Consider the following 23,385-nt stretch of genomic DNA (forward strand, 5'->3'; position numbering starts at 1 on the left):
GTGAGTTCGTGCGGCGCGGTGGTGGTGACAGTACTCGAGGTTGATGCTGCTAGTCGCCGCGACGGCGTCTCCGTTGGGTGCGAGGACGCAGATGTTGGCAGTACCGTGTCCTGGTGGTGTTATGTGTGCCCCGTAATAGTCCGGATTCTGGCAGGTTCTGCTGTCGGAGATCTTGCTCCTGATGTCTTTGGCGTAACTCGTCGAGGTTAGATCGGCAACCAACTAGTTGAAATGATTGTTAAATGCTAGGGTACCACTTACGTTGGTAAAATCGGCGAAAGAGGGATCGCCGAGTTCGGTCCTTCGACCAAAGCCAAACTTGAAGCTTTCGACGATTCGCTGCCAGTTGGTCAAGGATGAGGGTTGGGAACAGTCGAGAAAGTCGCCCAGAATGTTCAGGATCAAGGTGAGAACGACTCCAGATCCAGGTAAGGGAGAAGTGTAGAGGGTCCGGTCGCAAGGGAGACTGGCCTTGACAGGTGTCCTCCATTCGGGCCTGCAAATCATTTGTTTGCAAAAGAAACAGAAAGAGAGTTTTTACTTGTAGTTTTTCATGTCTTCGGTGGTAATAATCCCCCCTTTTTCACATATGTCTTGCACAAAATTCGCTGTCAAGCTTCCGTCGTACAAAACATCGGCTCCATTTTCCGCAATCAGTTCTAATGTCTTGGCTAGTCTTGGCCTCGTGACGCAGTGACCGCGGGGATAGGGTCTGTTGGTTTTAGGGTCGATGAAAGTTTCCCTAAATTGACACATAAACAGTTGAAGTTGTAGAAGAGGACCGGACACACCTGAGACACTCGTCGTTCTTCAACAACTCCGTATCCGCTAAAGACACCCTTTCCACAAATTCTGTTACTAGAATCCCGTCGTTACACAAGTCTATGGTTGGCTGGACGACATCTCTCCACGGTACTTTCCCTCCATATTTTTTATAGACTTCCCAGTACCCTTTCAATTCCCCGGGGACGGCGACCGCCAGTCCCCCTTTAGTCGACAGACTGCTGTCGCCACAAAACATATCTTCACTGGCGCCCCCCGGAGCGACTTCTCTTGCGTCTAGTGTTTCCACCACCCCTTTATCTTTTATGTAGACGGTCATGATGAAGCCGCCCCCCAACCCCATCGTGTTTGGTACAGCAACACCTTCGCCGAGCATGGACGCGATAGCGGCATCTACAGCTGAACCACCTTTTTCCAATATGGCGGCTCCAATTTGGGCACACTTGTACCCACTTGCAGCAACGGCACCCCTGGGGGAGCGATTTGTCATCGTGGAGAAGGTTCGGAGTAGGGTCTTCAGGCTCGACATGGTTCTCGTCCATAATTTTTCAAATTGAATTGTGTTTCAAGTCTACATTTAATTTTGCACAAAAGCGATGACATTCAACGTAATGACAGTTCGAGTTTTAAGTTGGCAACGAAGTGTTTTTCAAATACTGTCAAAAATGTTAAAAGAATGCACAAATAAATAAAAGGAGAGGGAGGAGAGGTAAGAGTGTTTTACAATAAATTACCTACGTGGAGCACTGAAAATGCTTGTTTGTTTTATTACTCGCGGAGATAAAAATAAACTTCACTGCCTACTCTTCTGGGGAGTTCTCGAGAGATAGATAGAAGTGGAAGCACTGAAACCCGTGCTAGATTAAGATATTTCATATTTTTTTACAATTTTATGGAATTAAAATTTGCCTCCTACATAAGCATAAGTTGCACATACATAAGGTTGTAATGCACAATTTAAACTACTACAAATAGGCCTTTGTGTCTGCGTTTTTAAGGCATTATACAAGAAACTGGGTAAAAAGGTAGGTCAGTTTGCTATTAGTGGTTTTTTGCCTTAAAACTGGTTGCATAACCACACGATGTAAAATTAATTGCATAATTAGTTTGTCAACAAAACTGGTAGGTCATCGCTTTGATCCGATAATGAGCGGGACATTCCAAAAGTAATGATATTTTATTTGCATTTTTTATAAAATCTATGTTATTAATAAATACCTAATTAAATTGCCTAATCAGTAAACGATAACCCCCTCGCCCGACCTCCGCTTGTCCGTAGCGGTCCTCATGACATCTCCTTTCCGTGAAATTGCGGTCACCGCAGAAAAACCACTGCTCGGTGCAGATATAGTGCACACATGACCTATCTTACGTAGAGCCTCCACAAACTCCTCATCCTAAAAATAAATCGTCAACTAATACAAAAACAAATGACAACAGTATCATGACAGACGTCGCTATACGGATTTTCCAACTCGACCTCCATCGGGAAGAGTTGATGGTGGAGCCGTCTGTCCGAAACTGCCTCCTGAATGTCAACGTCGAACCACAAGTTCTTAATCGTGATCTGGAAAACTGCCAGATAAGAGAAAGATTCGACGCAAGCTTCACCTCTACCTGCGCGACGGACGTGGTAATTTTTGTTCCTCCGGCTGCCCCCACGACCAGTTGGACAGTTCCGTTTTGGTCCACCACGATAGAGGGGGACATCGATGACAGCGGCCTCTTTCCCGCTTTGATAAAATTGGCGACCGAAGGCGGCATGTCAAAACTGTTGGTGATGTTGGGCGACGAAAAATCGTCCATCTCGTCGTTTAGGATTATTCCGGTGCTGTCGGACATAAACCCGGCCCCGAAACTGCAAGCGAGACATTTGAAATGGTACATTTGCGACACGTCCTGTACAGTACTAGAGATTGATGGTGCTCGTGGCCGAAACCGCGTCTCCGTTGGGCGCCAAGACCGACACGTGAGCGGTACCGTGATCCTCCGGTTGAACGGTCTTCGCCCCGTAGTGCTCCGGATCTTGCCAAGTACTACTGATCGAGATCTGTTCCCGGATCCTCGCTGCGTAATCCGGAGAAGTGAGATTCTGAATCAACTAAACGATTTGTGAGATAATCGCCGCCATACGCAACTCTGCTTACGCTGTTGATGTCGATATCTCCCAATTCGGTTCTCTTGCCGTAACCGTACTTGAAGCTCTCGATGATTTTCTGCCAGTTTGTGATGGATGTGGGTTGAGAGTAGTCCAAGAAGCCACTGAGGATGTTCATGATGAAGCCGAGGATGACTCCGGAGCCGGGCAGAGGAGCCGTGTACAGTACTTGGTTGAAAGGCAGCTCAATTTTGATGGATCTTTGCCACTCGGGTCTAGAACCACGATCTGTAACGTCGCTAGCTGACACCGTCACAATTACCTGTAGTTTCTCATGTCCTCGACAGTGATGATTCCGTTGTTGTCGCGTATGTCTTGGACAAAACTCTCTGTCAAGCTTCCGTTGTACAAGACGTCGGCTCCTTCTTTCGCGATCAGCTCCAACGTCTTGGCAAGCCTCGGTCTCTTGACGTACTGACCTTCGACGTAGGTCTTGCCGGTGGCCGGGTCTATAAAAGCCTCACTGAAACATCAAAGATAAGTCGAGAACAATCTACCACTGAGACCCACCTGAGCAGCTTGTCCTTCTTCAGATTCTCCAACTGGCTCGAGTACAACTTATCCAGATATTTCGTTACGAGAATTCCATTCTTGCACAAGTCTATGGTAGGTTGCACCAAATCTGCCCACGGGATGTTCTGTCCATACTTGTGATACGCCTCCCAGTATCCTCTCAGTTCACCTGGTACCGCCACCGCCAGTCCTCCTTTGGTCGATAAACTGCTGTCCCCACCGTACATATCTTCAGTTGCCGCCGCCGGCGCGGTCTCTCTAGCGTTCAAAGTTTTCGAAACGTCTTTCTTCTTGTCGTATATAGTCATGATGAAGCCGCCACCGAGTCCCATGCTCTGGGGCATCGCCACCCCTTCGCAGAACATAGCGGCGATCGCCGCCTCGACGGCCGACCCCCCTTTTTCCAAGATGGAGGCTCCGATTTGGGCGCACGTGTGGCCATTTGTTACGACGGCCCCTCTGGCTAGTCGCTCGCTGTCGCTGTTGTTTTTGACTAGAAAGTAGATGATTACGCCGATAATGGCAAGGATTATGACAGCGGTGACGGTGTAGACCAAAAACTTGTACGGTTTCTTGAGTCTGAAAAAATACAAAATCACGATGCGATAATTAATTATGTAATGTTGTGGTCATGTGGGCTACAGTATTAGACGTAGTTCGGAAATTCCCAGAGACAATGAAGAATAGAGACGCAGAGTCCACTTCCACTTACGGAATAATCATGTTGCAGCCTCGGCACTTTCTTATTAGAACGTGACAAATCAAATTGGCGACAATAAAAACCGGATTAGTTCAATGTCGATCCGAATAGTAATAATTTATTGCGCGACGTGAACACTTTCGTTTACAGATCCGTACTAACTCGCTCCTTACCGCTTTCAATTGTAATTATAATTACGATAATAATTCTGAGGTGTTTTATATACTTAATAACGAGATAAGTTCAAGTATCCGCTTAATCCTACCATTAAATCCTCTAATTTAACACAAAACGATTCAATCAAGCGGACAGGTCTCTGGAGTACCTTTTCGATTTGAACTTGCACAAATTATGCTCTACGATGGTCATGATTCGGACGGGGAAAGCGATTTGTACGACACGAAGCAACTTTCGCAATCTTCTACTTCCTGTTCGATTGGGAGCGTGCCTGAAACACTTTTTGATTTTGTAAAATTGTGACGAGCGCCAACATTGACTTACCTCGCAAGACGCACACGCCAAAGCGCGATCAGATCGTGTTTGGAATTACACAAATTTTAGATTAACGTGTTTATATTTTGTTAATCTTTTCGTAATCGTTAGGAAGCGATTAAAATATGCGTATTTAGCGATTCAATCAAATTGGTGAGCGTAGTAGGTACTTTGCCCGCAAATTTCTCACTCGTATCGTAAAGGGTCATAGTGCCCTCCAAACATATCGCAGGACTGGACTTTACTTCCTCAAGTTTATTTAGAGCAATAGTGCAATTTGAATGTGTCCTTTTTCACACCGTTATAGCAGTTCTTATCTAAACATGGTAGCGCGTTTGCGATAATTCAGTCACGAAAACAGCTAAAATAGTGACTATGGAAAACTTCCAATTTACTTTGTCATTTTACACTTCTAAAAGAGATTTTTGTGTGACATTCTAGAACGAGGAATCTCGATTTGCGAGAGTCAAAAGACCGGGTGTTCATTCAGACTTTACAAAATGTTTGCAATCTGTCTAGATTGGTGTAAACATTACACGAAAAATATGTACCTATACCTAAATACGCACGATGCATGACTGCTATTTTCGCAAGTCATGTTTCAACTATAATTGCGGTAGTGTTAAACAAAAATGTTTTATCGATTGATGCTTGTTGGGCTATCAGTTGTACTACATAAGTGTCTACTTAGCGGAACGGTTAGGAATTTACACAATCCCAATAATCTGTCTCGATTCAATAACGTTTAATTAAATATGAAATTATATTGTTTTGCTTTGTCTCTCGTTGCTCAAACATCGAGTTTATGAAAGACACACACATTTATAAACTTGATTTACATATTGTTAATATCAAGATTTATTAAAATTTAACATAAAATAACATTTTTAATTTACAATGCGAAAATTTCCGATAATAATGCGGAATCTGGAAAAGTGCCCCGAATGCTTGCAGCGTTTCCACGTTGAATGGCAAGGGAAATCCTCTCAAAAAGGAATTTCTTAGATTTTGAATCCCCTGATTCCGCGATAAGTCGGTCTCCGATGACATTAATAAAATCTATTGTTTCTTTGCACCAAGGGCCTAAGGTTTCAAAGGCTAAACCTTTAAATATGTAGTTTGACGAAATAATTGAACGATATTTGTTATGTTTGCGTTTGCAAGCCATTTCAGCGGCAAAACCTGAGACTTCAGATGTTTTCAATACGTAACTGTCTGCAAGTGTATCTACGACAGTAACGTCCCAAACCAAAGGTTGACCTTTATTCCACGGTATTAAAGTCATCCCATCAGGGCGTTTTCCGTCATCATATTGTTTAGTTTTAAGAAATATAAATAAATGATAAGCGAACTAAATAAAAACTCTGTAAGTATCAACATTATTTTAATGTTAAAAAGAAAATGTTAAAACTGTACCTGTACAAAATTTACATTTACGATAAAATCATTATTTTTAAGATTATTAAGTTAAGACGTGTGGATAAAAAACGAATTTATTGTTGACTTTGTAAACAATAGACTTATTAATTATTTAATTGATTATATTATTTTTCAGTAAAATATTTTGATTGAATGGTGTGACGACAAATTTTAACCTTAAGGTACCTCATACTTGTATTAAGTGATAAAAATAATTTAGATAATACTTGTCCAAAATTTAAATTATACTCGCAACTATCAGAAACTCGGAGGTCGTTAACAATCCGTAACAATAAATTACTGGTTTACTACTTTATTTTCCACTGTGACAAAATTAAAAATATTGAAAGAATAATACCAGAGCGCAATCTAGTCGAAACATGTATAGATATTTTATTTTATCTATGATTCTAACTAATAACGGACTTTTAAACATTTTCTATGTTGTTATTCTATCAAATAGTTTAAAAAAATTGCATCCTTACATCCAGTGACTCTATATTTTTGTATAAAAAAATGTACACTTTTTGGTGCTGTAATTTACGACAAAGTCAGGGGATGTTGTTAATTACCGCGGTCCGTTTGCAGCATTGGATTGTGTGGTGATGTGAGTACTTGTTTGGTATTCGATAATAGGCACTGAAATTTACAAATTAATTAAGTTTATTACTCACATAGTAAATATTGTAATCGTATTTTATTCCGAGATTAATTATGCTTTTGTATTTCGCACTGTTGTTAATCAACAAATAAACACATCTGAAAATATCACACGTTTGTTACAACAAAAACAAGAGAACAATTACTCGCTGCTTCTAGTTCTTCAATTCTGAAATGCAAATACATTCGTTCAATTATCATTTGATAGGTGATAGTTAGGTACTTTCTTAGATTCAAGAAAAAAGTAAAATAAATGACCTTCAAAAGAGTGTTGGATTACGAGATTAAATTAAAAATATAAAAATACAATGGATAATAAACGAATAACATTTTATGATATTATTGTTCTTAACGGTTCAAGTTCCAGCTAAAAGTAACTACACTTTTGGAAACGATCTGCTTCTTGACAGCTGACAGAGAATATCATTTATCTTATGTAATCACCTCCGGATTATCTTTATCTTTCTATCATTTCCATACCACACTAGTATTATAAACGACGTAGAACTGTGAATAATGAGTGTTTCGCATTGCAACAATTAAAATATTTAAGTAATTTTATCACACTGAAATTATTTTAATGGGTGTTACGTACCTACCGTATAGGTATGCTTTTAACCCATTCAGTCCATTTGTTCGTCAGGCGTTTGGTATTCATAAAAAACCGCAGTTCGGGACGAGGAGAAACTTGAAAATTAATGCAAAATATTTTGATCTTAAATCACTGAAATATTGAACGTTGACTTTTCATTTTGTACAGTTTTGACAAACAATTTTAAAAACGAATTTTGTAACTTGATGAAACAGTGTTCCAACAAAATTGTTACTCCAGTAGGGTACCAATCTACATTGTTTTACATACACTTAAATAGATAAAATTCAAATATGCGCAGTATATATTTTTAAGTTTGTGTCATTGTCTCTTCGGCATTAATCAGACCTGAAATTGTAAAATCCCCGATGTAGCAGTACCGCTTCAACGTCCCCACTTCTTCTGCAGTTGCTGCTCGAATGCTGATTGCTGTCATAGTGTTTGGACCAGACATGTATCCCACACACCTGATACAAAAACTAGAATGCGACTCGACGCAAAATTACTAAATACCTCAACGTCTGCCCCACAGTGAAATCTTCGTCTATCACGTCGTGATTTAAATAATGAATGACTTGCAGTATGGGCCCCTTCTTCTCTTTCAGCAAAATTATTACTTGGAGATTGACGGGGCCCTCTCTCGACGAAACTAAAGGAGCTGCGGTGTATTTTGTAAAGTTCTAGACGGTCACGCTGTTTTTAAATGATTTACCGATTACTTCAAAAAAGCAGCGATGCTTGAAAATCCTGTTCCATTTTATGAGTCGGTCTGGACTTCCGGTGAAAAAATATGTTCTCTCCACCAGAGATTTCTAGAAAATTTTGCATTAAACGTGTTTTCAGATGGCGGATCAACCTACCCCGAAGAAATTCGAGCGTTTTTGGTCCAGCCCTTCGTCTTTGATCTTGAACGCGGTTATAATTGGTTGCATATACACGATCTAAATATTTACCTCATTCATTTTCGTATTCAAAGACTTGCTTGTCCCTTCTCCCACAGTACCCATGTTTCCGTTTAAATAAGGCGTCATCTGCATTAACACAAATATTTTAAATTCGTAATTGTGATTTGAAACAAAAATTTACGCTATTAATCAAATGATTCACATTAGTTTTAACTGTTTCTCTCGCTCCCACAGGATCAAATTCTGACGGCAAACTAAAAAATCAAGTTTCGTAGCTAATCCACCGATTTAATCGCTTCTTTTACCTTCTTTTCATTGTAATTATTGTCAACAATTCAATATGGTGGCACACTTCGAACAAAGGAAACAAATGAACATCACCTGTCATTTATGCTACTTGATTATTTCAACAAACGACAAAATACCAATCTCGGAAAAATAAAAACCTCAAAGCGGATTAGAACGACATTTTATTTCATTAAATTTAAACCTTAAAAACTAATTTAGTTATAAAAATAATTCGATGGTTATAAAAATGAGGAAAAACATAATTTAGTTTGTATCTTCAGTATTTTCCGCGCTTGCGTCGCCTTCTTCTAGCATTTCCTGTAAAAATTCAGTTATTAACTCATCTACTTTACAAATTCAAAGTCATACTTGAAGAACTTCCACAAGGTTTTTGGATTCATCCAACATTTCCTTGCAGATCCTGTTCTCCTCCTGGAGTGCGTCAATGGTTTCTTTAAGGCGCTCATTTTCCTGAAAACTCTCATTCAACAGGTCTTCACGCTTTTCTGCGAGCCGTTTCCAATAATCTGCACTGGGTTCCTCTGAAGTCAAGTCCGCGGCGGTGATCGTGCATTCGCCAGTCTGGACCGACTTGTCTTCCAGTTGCTTGCGCTTCACTTCTTGTTTGTAGTTTGAACTGTAAACAAATGCTTTAAGTGGAGAATGTGAGCGGAGAGCGGTGTCGCTGTTTACTTACTGCGCCAATTTGATGTCTTTTTCGTTAATCAATCTGCCCACCAAATTCTCCTTGTCGCCAGCTGTCTTTTGTAAAACTTTTAGCGTTTTTCTCGTGTTCTTCAAGTTCTCCTGCGAAATTTGGGGAATAAACAAATGACATAACCTCACTTTGTGAAGATTCTTAATAATCACCTTTTGGTCCTGTGCGTCAGTTTTAATTCCAGTCTTCATGTTTTCAAACGTCGAGAACAATAGAGTATTAATTGCGAATACACTATTAAAATTAAATTCTGTTTAAAACTCGTATTAACCGATTCAACGAGTTATGGTCGTTAACCTCGCAACTCTCGATCATATTTTGAATCAGACAAACTGCGCATGTGCCTTTATCATGGAATCCCCAAAAACTGAACAACAATCGTTAAATTCATTCCTGAAAAACTAGGACCTATCAAAATGAAATTATTTTAAATGATTAATTGGCGTTTACGTCAATTAGATCCATCAAAGCATGTACACGTAGTGATTAAGTGATTTTAGCTACAAAAAATAACGAGTTGGCAACACTTGTTGGTTTGACTTTTGATGCAGAGAATTCGTCTTTTGAAAAAAATAATTGTTTAGCGTCCTTTGCAATTTACTCTGCAGACAAGCGTGATGTTGCCTCGAAATTCATTAAATGAAAGTAAATCCCAGATTTTGGGAGAGAATCTGAACCATCAGAATCTAGATTTCGGAAATGGGAGACGGTAGGTGCTCACCCGTTAATTTGTACTCGATTGTTGTAATTTACGTTCTAATTGTTTATTTGTTTTAATAAACAGTATTTCCAACGTTATGTTTGTAGCGACGTACCTAATAGTAAGGTCAAAGTACCAAATTATTATTGTAAAAACTTCAACAGATATTCATGACGTAACAATCAACGAGCGTTCACAAATGACGCGTCTTTTTTTATTGAAAAAAGAGAAATTAAAGAATATTTGTTACATTCTTCCATTTCCAACGCTTTTTTTCTTCTTTTTTGAATTTAGAGCGTACAGTTATTTTATTAAAAAGCCAAATGTGCTGGAGAAACAACACTTCTTGAGTAAAATGCTTATTTTTTTCCTCGTAGATGCATCCTTGACAAGAATGAGATGATCTGATGATCACACTACACAAAGTATAACAGTAAGAAGAATACAATGTATCAAGGACAATCTTTTTATATATTTCCGTTTGATACTAAACAATCCCCTTAGTTCTGCTTTGAACCGCATCTAATAAAGAGATTAATTTAATTAATTTCGCTTTGAACTTTTTATTGAACAGGTTTCGATTGTTTAAAGCGTGTTAATCCAATTTTAAATTTTGTACATCTTGTCCTCTCGACCTTGAAAATTTTCTAGATTTGCAAAAAATTTCAGGGCCGACCTCGATGAACTTAGGCCGATTGAAGAGATCCCGCACCCTTACCAACAGGTGTTTGCTCGATACCCAGGATTTAACATTATTCAGTCGAAAATTCTCGACGACATCCTCGACACAGGTGCCTCCCAAATTGTGAAAAACACACGATACGATTTATAATTTTTTAGACAATTCTGTCGTGGTTTCGGCACCAACTGGTTCAGGAAAAACCGTAATATTTGAACTGGCCGTGGTTAGACTTTTGATCATTTTCGAAAAGACTCAATCGTCGAACAATTTCAAAATTGTTTACAGTAAGTAGAACGTGTTAGAAAAATCGAAATTAACGTGGAAATGCTGCAGTTTGCCCTATGAAAGCCTTGTGCGAAGAGCGTGTGGTCGACTGGCACAAGAAATTCTCCAGTTTTGGGATAAACTGCATCTCGGTAACTGGCGATAGCGACGATTTTGAATTCCAAGACTTGCTCAACCACAATTTGATAATAACGACACCGGAAAAGTGGGACTGTCTTACGAGAAAATGGCGCGACAACAGGAATCTGATGGAACTGATCAAACTATTCATGATCGACGAGGTGCATTTGTTACACGAAGAGAACAGAGGCTCTACTCTCGAGACTATTGTAAGTTGTGTCGACAAAGACTTCCTGGAATCGAAGGATTTGTTTCAAGGTTTGTCGGATGAAAACCATCGAAGAGACCATCATCTCGCACACAAACGATCACTCAAACCATAAAATCAGATTCGTTGCTGTGTCGGCGACTGTATCCAACATCGAGGATGTGGCAGAATGGATCGGAAGCTCCTCCAATGTCAAATGTTACAAGTTAAGACTCGTTCACCACTCGACCAATTAACTGACCCCAAAATTTCAGATTCTCTGATGAGTACAGACCCGTCAAACTCACCAAGATTGTTCTGGGATACTCGAGTACTCCCTACAAGTCGCACTTTAAGTTCGACTTGGCGCTCAACTACAAACTCCAGTTGCTTATGATGCATTACTCGCACGGCAAACCTACTTTAGTGAGTACTTCACCGATGAGCAGCAACAATCTCGTAGATTTTTTGCAGCACCAGAAAAATCGTTGAAATGACGGCGAAACACATCTTGCAGCATCTCACGATCAATCTGAAGCCGGAACAGAAGCAGAAATTGATCCAAGTTGCCGGAGGCATCACAGACGCTAAAGTAAAAGCGACTCTTGTGCACGGTGTGGGGTACCACCACGCCGGCATGCTTCCAGAAACTAGACGAGCCGTGGAACAGTTGTTCCGCAACAGCGAACTCCCAGTTTTGGTCACGACCAGTACTCTAGCTACGGGAGTGAATCTTCCGGCTCATCTTGTCATCATCAAGTCGACCAAATGTTACATTAACGGCGAATTTAGGGACTACACTGAGACGGCTCTGCTGCAAATGATCGGACGAGCAGGACGTCCTCAGTACGACACCGAAGCCACAGCTTTGATCTTAACCACACTAAAAGACAAAGTGAGTTTTGGCAGATTTATTGCAAAAGCAAAAGCGGTACAAAATATCATAAATAACTTATGTACAGTGTGTTTTTCGAAGCGGTGTTAAATAGCGCGATTCCAGTTGAGTTTAGCCTTGTCCGGGTCTGGCGTTCTGTTGAAAACTGACTCTCGGGACGTATCCGTTGTGGTCACTGATGTACTCCACCGTCATCAGTCTGCCGTCCGGCAAGTAGACGTAGTACGATCCTGTCACCCTTCCGGCGACATCACCAGCTTCGTTTTGTCCGAAAAACGTGTTGGTGGGCGGATTCTCCACTTTGTATTGGAAGTCGTACTGAAACAATCGATTGAGATTGATTTACACTTGTTCGGGACTTACTGGTGCCGGAGCTTCGTCGGGTCTCTGTTGGGGGGCTGCTAGAGCTGCAGCAACAAGGCAAATAGTCAACAAGCACAACATTTTAACGATCACTTGTCAAAAATCGAAAACGAACTGAATAGAGTCAGAATCGGAACGGTTTTATAGTGGATCCCCGCAAAGCTTGCGCCAAGGTTGTGCTCCCCCGAGGAAGATGCAACGGTGACGAATTTACATAGTTCGAGCAGGAGCGAAAGTGACGGAATTTTCACACAGTTCCAGTGAATTGTTCTCGTTATTAAATTAAATATTATTTAAGTGTGTCTCCTAATTAAAAATTCGGACGTTTCGAAACGATTCTGCAAGTGGCGCGTCGTCTGGGAACACGATTTCGATAGAAAAATCGTCGACGGGGATGATTTCGTCCATTTGCACCGATCAATCTTGCATCACGCGATTGCGTCATTAAGAATTTTATTCGTGTTTGGGGGGCGTCGATTTTAGATAAGAATTCGCATTTCAAAACCCATCAATGAATATTAATAAATTCGAGTGCAACACATGATTCACACAGCTGCGTAAAATAATAAAAATATGGTCTCATTATGTGCACGTTCTCATTGGTTTGTACACGTTCTCACGAATCCAGTCGTAGGAAGGAATGACCATCATCCGGAGACGCATCCGTTGCGCAACGCGGTATGCAAAAGAGATGTCAAAGTCGCAATAATTGCGTGAGCCCATATTCAATTAAAAATAATTATTGGAAGTAAGACAGGTGGATGATCGCGGCGCGTCCGTGATAAATGGGACATTGTGTTTGCGCTCGGAGCGTAACAGCGATTCTTCTTCTTTCAGGAAAAATTCGAAAAAATGATAGGCGGCCTGGAACCGATCGAATCCAATTTGCATAGGCATCTCACCGAGCATCTGAACGCCGAGGTGGTGCTTCAGACCATTACGGACCTTGACGTGGCGATGCGTTGGCTCTCGTCGACTTTCCTCTACATCAGGGCCAGCAAAAATCCCAGGCACTACGGGCTCACAGGGGACGCCTCCGCGATCGACAGGAGGCTCCTAGGTACGTTGTTTTTGAAATGTGGAGACGTACACGTTCCGCCTCGTCTCTATCTGTTCTTTTGCAGAAATGTGCCAAATCGAGCTGAATAAACTGATCAAAGCGGAAATGATCACAATAGACCAAGACGTCCTTCTCAAGGCCACTCCGACAGGGACCGCCATGGCTAAGTACTACTTGGCATTCGAGACCATGAAGCTGTTCACGCAGGTAGATAGATAGATCTCTCTCGGTGGCGGCTCGCTTCTCACGCATGCAGTTTAGATCGGGGGCGGCGAGATCCTGCAGCAAATCTTGGCCCTGATCTCGAAGTGCCACGAGTTTTCCATGATGTACCTGAGAGTGAACGACAAGAAATGCTTGAACCTGTTGAACAACTGCCGAAATCGACAAACCATCAGGTTCCCGCTCAACGGAAAGATCAAAACGTTGGACATGAAGATAAACTGGTAGGACCGAGTCTTTTCGTTATGAACTGGTTGAAAAGTGATGATTTCAGCATAATCCAAGCAGTCCTGGGATGTTTAGATATTTGCGACCACTCGATCTTGACCGAAGCTTTGAAAATCATGCGTAACGGAGAGAGGATAGTGAAATGTAAATCTTTTGACAGGGTTGGAAATGTGGTTGAACGTGCGTTTCAGGTCTGATCGAGTATCTGGAGTCGAAAGATCGGTGCTATCAGGCGTTGTTGAGTACGATAATATTGGCCAAGTGTTTCCACGTCAAGCTTTGGGAGAATTCGCCGTACGTCAGCAAACAGCTGTCGGGAATTGGCAACGTCATGTCTTCGCAGTTGGTCACCGCCGGCAAGACCTCGTTTCAGCTGCTGGCGGAGTGCGATCCGAGAGAAATCGAACTGGTAAAAGAAACGTTTTTTCCACCGTCGCGCATACACGATCTTTTTAGTTGATTAATAAAAAGCCGCCGATGGGTAACAAAGTCCTAGAACAAATCCAACATCTGCCCAAATACAAGATCAGTCTAGGACTCGAGGAAAAGAACGTGAAACTGATTGTCTCGTTGGAGAACATGACAGACTTGCAAGAATTTTCCACTGTTAATCTCAACTCTTTGATGTATCTCTTGGTTGGTGATTCTTGTAACAACATTTTGCTGTATGAAAAGTTCTGGTTTGTATCACTTGTAAAAAATAAATTCTTTCTTGTATTTGTTTCGTAATTCAACAGTCATAGTTACATGGTGGAGAATCCCACAGTTATTAGATTGATCAAAATCAATGTCGACAAGAACCTGGAAGACATAGAAGCCCATTTTATCAGCGACGATTGGGGTAAATTTATGTATTTCTGTTTGTCAGATTTTTACGATGTGCTTGTCTAGTCGGGATCGACTGTAATGCCAGATTAGAATTAAAACCGAAACAGAATAGTCACGAGAAGAAAGGTAAGATGGCGACACCTAAGAAAAATAAAAAAGACGACATCACTTACATGCAGAAATTTATGGAAATTTACACGAGGTGTAAGAGGAACACACAAGCCACTCCTGTAAGCACTCGTTACCTTACTTTATCAAAATATTTTTTTATCGGATTGTTAAGGTGAGCACGTCTGAAGAAGATCAAAAAAAGAAAAAGCAGGACCGTTCGAATGTAACAATTCAGAGTCAAATTCGTATTTTTCCCGCTTCTGATAACGTAAAGATGTCGGAATATGCAAAGTCGGTTGCAGGGGTCGATTCCAACGAAGAGATAAACACTGAAAGCAACAGAACCTGTTTGGAAGATACTTTTTATTCTTCATCCGCATTTGTTTCAAACGAACAAGAACGTGACGTAAGTATTCAACGCTCTCGGTGCACAAGTGGAGTCAATTTTGATTAGTTTGAGGATGCCAAGTCTGTGGCCCACAAGTTTCAATTCAGTCCCAAAAAAAAACTGTCTCGTAAGTGTCCCTCGAACAGTGTTGAAACGCCTAAAGAAGACAAACAAAAAACTAACAGTAGAATCACTTGGCGATCTCCATTAACGTATTCCCCTCCCGTGAAATTCTCCCCGAAAATTAACTATCCCGTTTCGAGCAATCTAGACCACGAGAGGTAAGTCTTGAACGATAGTGCAGCCTGAAATTACTTCTTCGCAGCTTGTTAGCAAGTCGAGGGTCGTCTTCCACGAGCGCTCAAGAAACGGTAAAAACTCCAGTCAAGCTGTCGACTTCGGTCACGTGCAGGACCCCCGTACGCCTCAATTCGTCCCAGTCCAAAGCGTTTTTTCCCCTGACAGACAAAGATTACGCCGATTCGGTCATCGATGAGAGTAACGATAGTCGCAACAATATTTTGGAGAAGGTTGGCGATATCGCGTCCACTTCGTTTCTGGAAAATGTGGGATTGCTTACGCCTAGAGTTCGAGAGAAGAGTTTAAACCAAATCAAAACCCCCAATCAGTACTATACCCAGTTGTTGTCTCACTCGCACGTGCAGAAAGATAGCTTGGAGGATAAAGAGTTTTGCGCAGCTAAGAGTAATATCGGGAGAAATGTGAACAAAAGTGATGTGACACGTTCTGGCGCGTATTCTAGAAAGGATAGCGATGTTCAGGAAGTTTCCGCTGGAGTTGCTCAGTTTTCTTCGACGACACCCAAAAGCAATAGTAGATTAAATGATAGTTTTGGAAGTGCTGTGACAATCGGTAGACGTGGTAGTCTAAACAAAATGGAGCACAATTCTGGTGCGCAGAGTAGAAATGTGGAGGAAGATAATTTTATACAAAGGTTTAATAAACAACAAACTTACCAGTCACAACAAAACAATCATTCTCCCTGCCAGAGTCGTTACTTTACAAACCAAAACAATAGAATAGACAAAAATGACGAGATCGGTAGCAAGGAAAATATGCCTTCTAAAAGAGTATGCTTGGATAGGTTAAACAAATCTCAAAAACACAATTCAGTTATATCTCATGACCGAGATCAAAAAATAAGTTTTTCGGAAAATTCTGGTTTCTTAAGTGATCAGGCATTAGTTGAAAGATTTTCTTCGCAAAAAAGAAATTTTGACAGTAATTATTCTCTCGATAAAGTGGTCAGAAATGAAAGTGATAGTGTTAGAAAAGTTAATTCTGTTTATGAACCAGTGTTCAAAAACTCTCAGCGTTTTAGTGAAAAGGACGAGGATGTCTTTGCGGATGATCCGTTCGACGATTCCTTCGATTTAGCCATCAGCGGATATCAAACACCGCCTGAGTTGGCACAAAACAGCAAAGTTATGACTAGAAGAAACAGTTCAAACTCAGTTTTACAAAGAGATAATAGAACGAATGTCGAATGTAGAGACGAAGATTCTTTTGATTCGTTGATGGCGGATTATAAGTTACCACCTCAGTTGTCTCAAGTTGTTAACAACAACAGGAGACTGTTGAGTGAAAATGGTGACTTTAGTTCTGTTCGGTATCACGATGGGGGCGGTATGCAAAAGAGAAACGAAGTTCCATCAAGAGATTCGTTGGACCCAGAAGAAACAAAATATCAGATTTTGTCACAAGCGTGTCAGATCGCGAATCAGAATAGATTGATTAGCAGAAAAAACAGTTGTAATAATATTTTTACAAAAAATTTTGATAAGAACCCTTATGGTTACGTAAATTATGAAACAGAAAATCGTTTGAATTTCACCCACAATCAGGGACTTCCTCGTTCATCGAGATATACGGACCAGTATCAAAATATTCAAGCGTTCGGAGCTCCCTTAGAAGAGAATTTTCTTCATTCGGGGTACCAAAAGATTCCACAGATTTACAATAGAGGACAAGGACCCGACCCTGCAAGTCCTGGTTTAAGTTTGGGGGCTAACAATTCGTTTATAATGTCCCACCACTCTGGCAACTCGCAGCAAAGTTTCAAGAGCAACAGAGACGTCGACTATTGCCAAAATCGGAACAGAAATAGATATCATCCTTATACGTCGCAAAGAAATCATTATGAAGATCTAGATGGTTATCAGTACATAAGAAGAATTACGGAGACTGACAATGATCCATTCGATTACAGAAATACGAGTATGTCATCGAATTATATTCCAAGAAGAAATTTTAATCCTTTGAGGCACAATAGCTATTCCAACAAAATCTGCATTCCGAGCAGGAACGATGTTTCTTATGGACACGACGTTAGTCTTGTTGGTGAGCCGGAGAGAAGGGCGTATGACATTAGTTACTCACCGCAATATGTTCCGAGAGAAAATTTCACACCGGAACCTTATTTTTCTCCCCGACCAGGAAGAAACGATTACTTTTCTCCCAACTATCCGTATTCTTACGGAAATTCCGGAGATAAAGACTACTTAATGCAAAAATTTTTAACCACGATTGACCCAGATCAAGAACATCCCAATATTTTCTCCTAGAAGTCTGAGTTAAGTTGAAAAGATACAAATTTGTTTATTTCTTTTGTTACGTTTGTGATACATACTTTGTTAATTTAATTTTTGTTTTTTTTTTTTTTTAATGTGTTGTCTTTTGTGTGTGATTAATATTACAACCAAACGAATAAGAAAAACTACTTTGAGTAAATAGAAATATATTTAGTTTTTTATTAAAGAAAAGTAGTTTTGTTAATACACCCTGTATAAGTGAAGATGGTTTTATTGTAAATTTGAATATCCCGCCGTCGATGAACCATCTGTCAAACGCGGGAGCCCCATGTGCGAACGTGTAAACACGGTGATCAATTTCTCGTGAGTTTTATCGACGAAACTAATCAATTCGACCGACAAGATGAGTACAATATTGGAAAAAATCGCCGCAATCGAGGCCGAAGTGAGTACACTTTGTCGAACGCGACTCCCCGACACATAACCTAACTTTCCAGATGGCTAGAACACAGAAGAACAAAGCCACCGCTGGCCACTTGGGCCTCCTCAAGGCCCGCCTGGCCAAATTGCGCCGCGAACTGATCACCCCGAAAGGAGGTGGCGGGGGCACGGGCGAGGGTTTCGACGTGGCCAAGACGGGCGACGCTCGAGTAGGTTTTGTCGGGTTCCCCTCGGTGGGAAAGTCCACCCTTCTCAGTAATCTAGCGGGAGTTTACTCGGAAGTGGCCGCGTACGAATTCACAACTCTGACGACCGTTCCCGGCTGCATCAAGTACAAGGGGGCCAAGATACAGTTGCTGGACTTGCCGGGGATTATCGAGGGGGCCAAGGACGGGAAAGGGCGCGGTCGACAGGTAATAGCGGTGGCGCGGACGTGTTCGCTCATTTTCCTGTGTCTGGACGTTTTGAAACCTCTGGTTCATAAAAGATTGATCGAGCACGAGTTGGAGGGGTTCGGTTTGAGACTGAACAAGCAGCCTCCGAATATTTATTTTAAAAAGAAAGACAAAGGGGGGATCAATTTGAATTGCATGGTGCCACAATCTGAGCTCGATTCGGATACTGTAAAGTCGATTTTGTCCGAGTACAAGATTCACAACGCAGATGTCACGCTCAAATATGACGCCACCAGTGATGATTTGATTGACGTAGTCGAAGGGAACCGGATCTACATCCCTTGCATCTACCTACTTAACAAAATAGGTAAATCGCAAGGAAGTACTTGAGAAGCGAGACTTAAGTGATATTTCCTTAGATCAAATAAGTATTGAAGAGCTTGATGTTATTTATAAAATACCTCACTGCGTTCCCATTTCGGCACACCATCGGTGGAATTTCGACGACTTGCTTGAGAAAATGTGGGAATATCTAAAACTAGTGAGGATGTGAGCCAGCGACGTTTTCATATTTAATTAAGTCATTAAAATTTTTTATTTTAGTTACACAAAACCAAAAGGTCAACTTCCTGATTACAACTCTCCCGTCGTTTTGCATTCGGAACACACATCTGTTGAAGATTTTTGTAATAAGTTGCACAGGAGCATTGCTAAGGAGTTCAAATAGTGAGATATGAAGTAATGTCGTTTTTTTTTCAGAATTAAAATGCGATTTTTCAGCGCTCTGGTTTGGGGCTCTTCAGTAAAACATCAGCCGCAGAAGGTCGGATTGGATCATGTACTTTGTGATGAAGATGTCGTTCAAATTGTTAAGAAAGTTTGAGTTTTGTTATTTTTGAAAAGTGGTGAAAACGTCTGTTGATCGTCGCAGAGATGCAAAATTCTGTAACTTGAATTATTTTTAAGAATAAAAAGCGATTAATTTTAAAGCGTTTTTCTAATTGTACTGAATATTTGAAAAGTGCGGCTTGTGCATAACATTCTACTTAATCTTTTAAATTTATAACTCCTCAGCCCCTCAGCGTCCGTTTTGTGGCGCCCTCATCGGCGGAAATTGGCTCTTTCTCGGAAACATTTTCATAACGCATTTTGAATGAAATGAACACGCCGGTCATAATACAGCAGGTCGTGATAATTTGTAATATCATTTCAAATCGGGGGATGGAAGATGGAAGAATTCTTTTTTGTGGATCTAATTTAAATAATGACATATCACAGCACACTTACCCAACAGGTGGCAGCACGAAAACTATACAGCGCCACCGGCTAAAGATTGAATTACTCGACTTCTCAATTCTCATTTTTCTGTTTTTTTAGGAATCTGAACATAACATAATATACCGTGCGATCAACAATTAAGTACTTAGATAAGGGGCAGCTATGACTTTGACAGTGTCAGATTTTTCGTATCTTTGCTAACTCAGCTAATAAACGTCAAACAACTCTCACTATTTTAAACAAAAATTGAAACAGGTATATGCAACCAAATATACAGAGCATCTGAAAGTCTGATTTGGGCATTTGGGTCCAAAATCTCAAAGGCTTCTTTGAATTAAAGAATTCTTGATCGCACGGTATTTAATCGGACAATTTTTTGAAAAAATTTCCACACGGTCACGAGCAATACATTTTAGTCGTCAATGTCATTCTTTGACGCAATGTAAAATGCTCCATTGTAAAACGGTCGTAAATTTCATAACCTATCATCATGTTGCATGACATTAATTGTCATTTTTTTTCTCAGTTTTTGACACTTTGTTCGACGTGGGCATAATCAGGCAGGGAAATTTTTTTAATTTGTGTCAATCTAACCAAATTTTGAAATGACATTGACGACCAAAATTTATTGCTGGCGACAGTAGATGAGACTAGCGGAAAAGCGACCGACGTAAAAGTGTGGAAAATGTAATTTTTATTTGATTAAAATTTCAGTTACAGCTGTGACGTGAATAGGTAATTATGAGAAACTTTAAAAAATAAATTTTTCAGTGACCTTGAGTTAACTTTCAGACAACCCCGGGACAACACCTCTTCAATTAATCCCGATGTCGACCGCGATATTATACGACTCCTTGTCATGGCATTCCTTTCAGAAACTAAGTATACAAATTGGACAACAAATATTCTTTTAACCGTATGTTGTGTCGCAATTGACGATTATATAAGTTGGCACAACTGCAACGGCGATTAAATTTTGGCCAAACTAACACAAAAATTCACAATCAATATAATGCCGTCAAAAGAAAGAAATTGATTTAACAAAAAATTAAAAATTTCCTTAATATCGTGCGTTCATTTAAATGAATCCTCAAAGTTGGCGTTGGAGACTCTATTGAGAACATTAAGAACGCACCACTCGTGTAAAAGCGTAAGAAAAACAGTTGATCCGTAATCCGTCTATCCGTATAGTGCGTTCACAAACAAGTCTACTTTGAGCACAAATTTAAATGAACGCAGGATACGTTGTGTGGAAGAATTTTCGGTAATTGTTCACTTTAACTATTTCTGGAATTTTCGCGTTTTTTCTGGCTAGACAGCCTTAGGGCGTCCTCCTAGATTGTCCCACCATTCAAACCTTGTGCAAATGCCTTTTTTTTCTCTCTTGTTGTGTTTCAAGGTCGCGTCAAGGTCGCGCCAAGTCTTAGTATAACTGAAGGGTAAGGAAAATTTTCATTTGCACAAGGTTTGACTGGTGGGAAACGATCTAGGAGGACGCCCTGAGGCTGTCTAGCCAGAAAAAACGCGAAAATTCCAGAAGTAGTTAAAGTGAACAATTACCAAATTTTCCATGAATTTTCCTGAAAGAAAATTCAACAGCATTGCCAGACGTATTTTCGATGTAAATTGTGGTGTCGATGGATCTTTTATACGTTAACAGGAAATATATTTAATTTTTTATACAACGTGTTTCACGTAAGAGTACCTATTAGCCTGACGAAGTCTAAACGCAACACAAAATACATTTGACAATGGGAACTAGATTCATTAAAAATTATAAATTGTAGTTTTGGACATCCATAATAATTAATACGGGTTATTCTAAATGATTGTAGTCGAAGTAGGCGTGAAAACTGAATGTAAAATTTATGGTTGCCGCACCACATAAAAAAAACATCAAAATGATTTGAATAAGTGAGTACAAATCGTGCACACACGGGAGTTAAATTGATTGCAAAACAACTCAATATTTCTGGATTCGATCGTTAATTTAATAAAAATAAATAAAAATCTCATCACCGCACTTTTCACCTAAAAAATGACAGTGGCAGCGACAAAACTGACAGTTCACATGAAAGCGGCAAAAATGTAATAACATGGGCATGGCCTACTTCGACTACAATCATTTAGAATAACCCTGTACTATCGCTGGGGAGCTTTTCCGCAAATGTTTGAACAAAGGGGAACAAGGGATGTCCAATAGTAGATTATATCATTAAGAGTAAAAGTGAGTCTTTTTGTGCTAAGCCCAGAGATTGAAGACCAAGACGACGCAGAGAAAGACCTTCTACTGTGAATGATATACAATGTGTCTCAGAAATAAGCACATTAATTTTAATTAGTAATAAAACTCGTTATCCAATAAAAATTATTGAAAGATTTGGATTTCATTACCCGCCTATTATTTACTTCCCCGATGCCGATAACCGAAGAACAAAAAACAAATGCAAGAAAACTTTCACTTATTTTTTTGCTAACTTAAGCACAGTGGCTACTACTGCGCCCGTTGCTGTGACCTATAATGATAAGGGTGGAGGAGAAAAAAGAGAATCATATGGTAGATATTAAATAAAAACAATTTTAATAATAAATATTTTAAACTGACCCTAATGAATCGCCCATACGTAAGATAATGAGAAAATGTCGCCTAAAATTAATGTATTAACTCGTGTATTCTCATGAAGTAATCACTAATCATCACAAAGAAACCGCCGTTATTGTCAATATAATAGTGAACGCGCCGACGAAATGATTCTACCACTCATTCCAGCATACCTGTCCTGATATTGTTTGTGCGAATTGTTGTGGCAACATTTTCTACCAAGTCTTTCATGTACTCCCACAAGGAATAGCACGAAATTTCTCTGGGCTCGAGGAGCACTCCCGCACGCTTCACAATTCGCTACACAATATTCACTATTCGAAAATAAACGTACAATTTCCACAAAATTTTAGCTCAAATCACAGAATCAACACGTAAACACCTGCCTTTTGCAGTTGTATCAAACTAACTAATAATTTAATCCGCTACCTTGGCCGCAGAGCGAAAAACTTTATTATAAAAACACAATGTTTTGCGCTCGTACTCTTACGTGAAACACGTTGTCTAGACACCTTTAAAAAATTCTTTCAAATTAAGAAACATTGTAGATTATTTCTGGTAATGAACATTTCAAACGACCGAATTCTTAAAGAGAGAATTTCTCTTGAAATCAATCAGTATTTCGAAATATCACTTAAATTAATGCTGCTGTATTTTTTCAATTGATTCCCAATCAGTCATTTTAATTTATTCCCAGTTTGTAGAATGGAAACAGATATTTTCTGCACGTTTCATTTTTCACTCATTGAACGTTGAATGTATAATAAATTCTGTTTGTGGTAGTCGAATTCAATGAGAAGGGAGTAGGTTTTTAATTTAA

General features: G+C 40.0%; 6 protein-coding genes across 7 annotated transcripts in view; 2 read left to right on the forward strand and 4 right to left on the reverse strand.

The window, feature by feature from the left end:
• Positions 1–7,532, reverse strand: part of LOC138138591 (uncharacterized) — an 8,226-nt gene extending 694 nt beyond the window's left edge. Inside the window, 11 exon segments of the mRNA XM_069058581.1 lie at positions 35–496; positions 542–742; positions 792–1,348; positions 2,022–2,180; positions 2,237–2,350; positions 2,401–2,641; positions 2,694–2,884; positions 2,931–3,156; positions 3,204–3,404; positions 3,452–4,033; positions 7,325–7,532. Of these exon segments, the coding sequence (XP_068914682.1) occupies positions 35–496; positions 542–742; positions 792–1,348; positions 2,022–2,180; positions 2,237–2,350; positions 2,401–2,641; positions 2,694–2,884; positions 2,931–3,156; positions 3,204–3,404; positions 3,452–4,033; positions 7,325–7,383 (2,993 nt within the window). The 5' untranslated portion in view covers positions 7,384–7,532.
• A 95-nt stretch (positions 7,533–7,627) lies between these two features.
• On the reverse strand, positions 7,628–8,639 carry LOC138138384 (uncharacterized). 2 transcript variants are annotated; one of them, XM_069058304.1, is made up of 7 exons: positions 8,528–8,639; positions 8,404–8,476; positions 8,271–8,348; positions 8,178–8,222; positions 8,030–8,129; positions 7,831–7,966; positions 7,628–7,784 (listed from the first exon to the last, which is right to left on the reverse strand). In XM_069058304.1, the coding sequence occupies exons 1-7, from the start codon at positions 8,608–8,610 to the stop codon at positions 7,628–7,630; spliced, it is 672 nt and encodes a 223-aa protein (XP_068914405.1). In that variant the 5' UTR covers positions 8,611–8,639. The 2 variants fall into 2 exon arrangements, with proteins under 2 accessions (XP_068914405.1, XP_068914404.1); XM_069058303.1 differs by having other exon boundaries at positions 7,831–7,975.
• Positions 8,640–8,674: 35 nt separating this feature from the next.
• geminin (geminin DNA replication inhibitor) lies at positions 8,675–9,575 on the reverse strand. Its single transcript, XM_069058306.1, has 4 exons — positions 9,381–9,575; positions 9,208–9,317; positions 8,880–9,147; positions 8,675–8,828 (listed from the first exon to the last, which is right to left on the reverse strand). Exons 1-4 carry the CDS (start codon positions 9,417–9,419, stop codon positions 8,775–8,777), a joined length of 471 nt encoding a protein of 156 aa, XP_068914407.1. The 5' UTR covers positions 9,420–9,575; the 3' UTR covers positions 8,675–8,774.
• Positions 9,576–9,678: 103 nt separating this feature from the next.
• Positions 9,679–18,114, forward strand: LOC138138351 (uncharacterized). The gene is made up of 18 exons (XM_069058246.1): positions 9,679–9,937; positions 10,598–10,719; positions 10,769–10,894; positions 10,944–11,224; positions 11,274–11,428; positions 11,478–11,628; positions 11,666–12,097; positions 13,298–13,520; positions 13,585–13,727; positions 13,782–13,966; positions 14,017–14,114; positions 14,162–14,379; positions 14,427–14,650; positions 14,708–14,811; positions 14,862–15,028; positions 15,082–15,315; positions 15,364–15,578; positions 15,623–18,114. Exons 1-18 carry the CDS (start codon positions 9,846–9,848, stop codon positions 17,880–17,882), a joined length of 5,430 nt encoding a protein of 1,809 aa, XP_068914347.1. The 5' UTR covers positions 9,679–9,845; the 3' UTR covers positions 17,883–18,114.
• LOC138138388 (pro-resilin-like) lies at positions 12,099–12,613 on the reverse strand. Its single transcript, XM_069058308.1, has 2 exons — positions 12,461–12,613; positions 12,099–12,415 (listed from the first exon to the last, which is right to left on the reverse strand). Exons 1-2 carry the CDS (start codon positions 12,539–12,541, stop codon positions 12,209–12,211), a joined length of 288 nt encoding a protein of 95 aa, XP_068914409.1. The 5' UTR covers positions 12,542–12,613; the 3' UTR covers positions 12,099–12,208.
• Positions 18,115–18,133: 19 nt separating the features above from the next.
• Positions 18,134–19,674, forward strand: 128up (GTP-binding protein 128up). The gene is made up of 5 exons (XM_069058297.1): positions 18,134–18,294; positions 18,347–19,052; positions 19,105–19,234; positions 19,289–19,411; positions 19,466–19,674. Exons 1-5 carry the CDS (start codon positions 18,253–18,255, stop codon positions 19,566–19,568), a joined length of 1,104 nt encoding a protein of 367 aa, XP_068914398.1. The 5' UTR covers positions 18,134–18,252; the 3' UTR covers positions 19,569–19,674.
• Positions 19,675–23,385: the final 3,711 nt, after the last annotated feature.

The sequence above is a fragment of the Tenebrio molitor genome, chromosome 9 (assembly GCF_963966145.1).
Source record: "Tenebrio molitor chromosome 9, icTenMoli1.1, whole genome shotgun sequence".
NCBI lineage: Eukaryota > Metazoa > Arthropoda > Insecta > Coleoptera > Tenebrionidae > Tenebrio > Tenebrio molitor.